Source organism: Propithecus coquereli, unplaced genomic scaffold (genome assembly GCF_000956105.1).
Source record: "Propithecus coquereli isolate 6110/MARCELLA unplaced genomic scaffold, Pcoq_1.0 Scaffold223, whole genome shotgun sequence".
Lineage (NCBI taxonomy): Eukaryota > Metazoa > Chordata > Mammalia > Primates > Indriidae > Propithecus > Propithecus coquereli.
The window spans coordinates 4,222,420-4,224,935 of NW_012147523.1; the positions used below are offsets into that span (position 1 = coordinate 4,222,420).

Here is a 2,516-nt window from a genome sequence, read left to right on the forward strand (position 1 = left end):
CTCAGCTCAAGGACCCCCTCTTCTAAGAAGTGTTCCCTGACCCTTGGCAGACAGAGGTAGCAATTTCTTATCTGAATTACCACGGTGCCCCATTACACTTCTGGTGGGGCCCTTATCACAGTTTGCTGCAATCTGTAGGGCCCCTTAGAAGCCCTTTTTCATCTTGTATTCCCAGTACCTTTGTACCTGGCATATAATAGCAGGCCCTCAAAAACATTTGTAAAATGAAATAATGAATGAATGACTTGGATAAAGCAATCAATATGTAGCTTAGTGTGAATTATATAGACATATGTAATATGTACATAATCTAAAGAATGTACTTAAAGATACTCCTATTGAAGTCCATTTAACATTAATACTTTTTATTGTAGCTTATTCGGAATATATGAGTTAATGACTAACAATATCCAAAGTCCAAGATAATTGCTTAGTGATCAATATAAAAGGCTGAGTTTGCTTTCATATTTCTTTTACATTATCTCAAAGGGTTTTTTTTTACCTTACCTGCTGTTTGGGTTCCCATAACCATGCTGGTTTAGCCTAGAGAGTATCATCATGGGAGCCAAAGACTGAGCAGGTTTGGTAAACAAAGCATTGATGCCAAAAACCATGGAGGGAAGAGATGACCTGGAACAGACAAAAATAGCATAGGTCTATATCACACACAAATTACATGTGTGTATATGTTTGTATGTATACATGTATGTATATATGTATATGTAAATATGTATCAAGGACCTTTTTGTCTATGAATTCTTCCTTGATCCTAAGCAGACAATAATAGAAATATTGATAGTATAGTACTATAAAATATTAGCCCCTTAGTTATTAGGGGTTATAAAACTAAAAGAAACTAACTTTTTTTTTCTTTTTTTTTTTTGAGACAGTCTTGCTCTGTTGACTACAGGCCCGAACCACCACGCCCAGCTAATTTGTCTATTTTTAGGAGAGATGAGGTATCACTCCTGTTCAGGTTGGTCTTGAACTCCCAAGCCCATGGGATCCTCCCGCCCCGGCCTCCCAGAGTGCTAGGATTACAGGCATAAGCCACCACATTGGGCCAAGAACCTAACTCTTAAATGAAGAAACTAAGATCCAAAGAGAAGGCTTAGCTAGTCTCTTAAATGCTCATTAAATGAGAGTTATTTGTGCCTTGTACTGTAGTATGTGCTATAATTATTTCATTTAAACCCCACGACAATCCCACGGGAAGGACATCACCACCCTTGTTTTAGAGATGGGAAAACAGATTAACTTGTCCACATTTACACAGCTGGCAAATGATAGAACTGGGATTCATGCCTCAATTTTTCTGCCCAAATTTTATTACTTTAATATATTCATTAAATAGAATTCATTAAATAGTAAGAATCCTGCCATATAATTTTTAAAATAATTATGTCATATAAAAGAAATCAAGTACATTGACTGAATAAATTGAAGTCTTATCATATTTCAACTAATGATGGAAATCTTGCCACTAAGGAGGTGAAAAAAAAAGAAGACAAAAGGGAGGAGAAGAAAGAAAAAGAAAGAGGGGGGAAAGAAAAAAAGAAAGGGAAGACAAGGTCAAGGAATTAGAGGACTGGGCTCAAGCGATCCTCCTGCCTCAGCCTCCCAAGTAGCTGGGACTGCAGATGTGTATCACCACACCTGGCTGATTTTTCTATTTTTTGTAGAGATGGGGGGGGGGTCTCGCTATGTTGGTCAGGCTGGTCTTAAGCTCCTGGCCTCAAGCGATCCTCCCACTCCAGCTTCCCAAAGTGTTGGGATTACTGTGCCCCAGCCTGGACCTTGGTTTTTCATTTTAATGCTTTCAATGTCACAGAGTAAAGGTCATCTTGCCTTATTGTCCTGTGTAATAATGTATATGCAATATGTAGAACATAAAGCTAACTGAGACTTCACTTTTGTTTCTTAGATATTGGTTATGTGAACCTGAGGAATAAAAACTTATGATTTCCTTTCAGAAATGGAGAAAAGTTGCCTAGGGCTAACAAATATGAATATCTTATTATATTCTACTCTCTGGTTCCCAATGATGCCTCTTATAATTGTCTTTCAGATATGCAATTTGTAGCGGCAATATAACTGAGATATGGGGACTCTGTAGGTCCTGCCTACATGTGATATTTTTGTAGCTAATATTTGAATAAATATACTTACTGCTGATTGAACTTTAGTAAATCTACATCAACCATGTCAGCTAGTGGCAGGTTAAACAAGGAAAAAGAAGCTCGCACAATCACCCTAGAAAAAAATTTAAAATATACATGTCAAAATTTTAACACTGGGAGGCAGAGCTTTTTTAAAAAAAAATTAAATGAAAGTTGTTGACATTTGGTTTGCAAGAAGAAAAAGGAAATAATATACTACAAAAGTAAAGACATATTAGGCATATATTAACACTTCTATCCCCTCAAATATTATATATCTAAGAGTATATAATTCTCTTTTAAAAATGAAATAACTACTTTCACTTGGGATTCTTAAAAATGGATTTTATGCATTTT

General features: G+C 36.1%; 1 protein-coding gene across 1 annotated transcript in view; it reads right to left on the minus strand.

The window, feature by feature from the left end:
* Nucleotides 1-503: 503 nt before the first annotated feature.
* LOC105810892 (transmembrane protein 180) overlaps nt 504-2,516 on the minus strand; it is a 24,933-nt gene continuing 22,920 nt past the window's right edge. Inside the window, exons 4-5 of the mRNA XM_012644938.1 lie at nt 2,170-2,253; nt 504-630 (exon numbers count right to left, since the gene is read on the minus strand). Of these exons, the coding sequence (XP_012500392.1) occupies nt 504-630; nt 2,170-2,253 (211 nt within the window). The remainder of the gene's footprint in view (nt 631-2,169; nt 2,254-2,516) is intronic.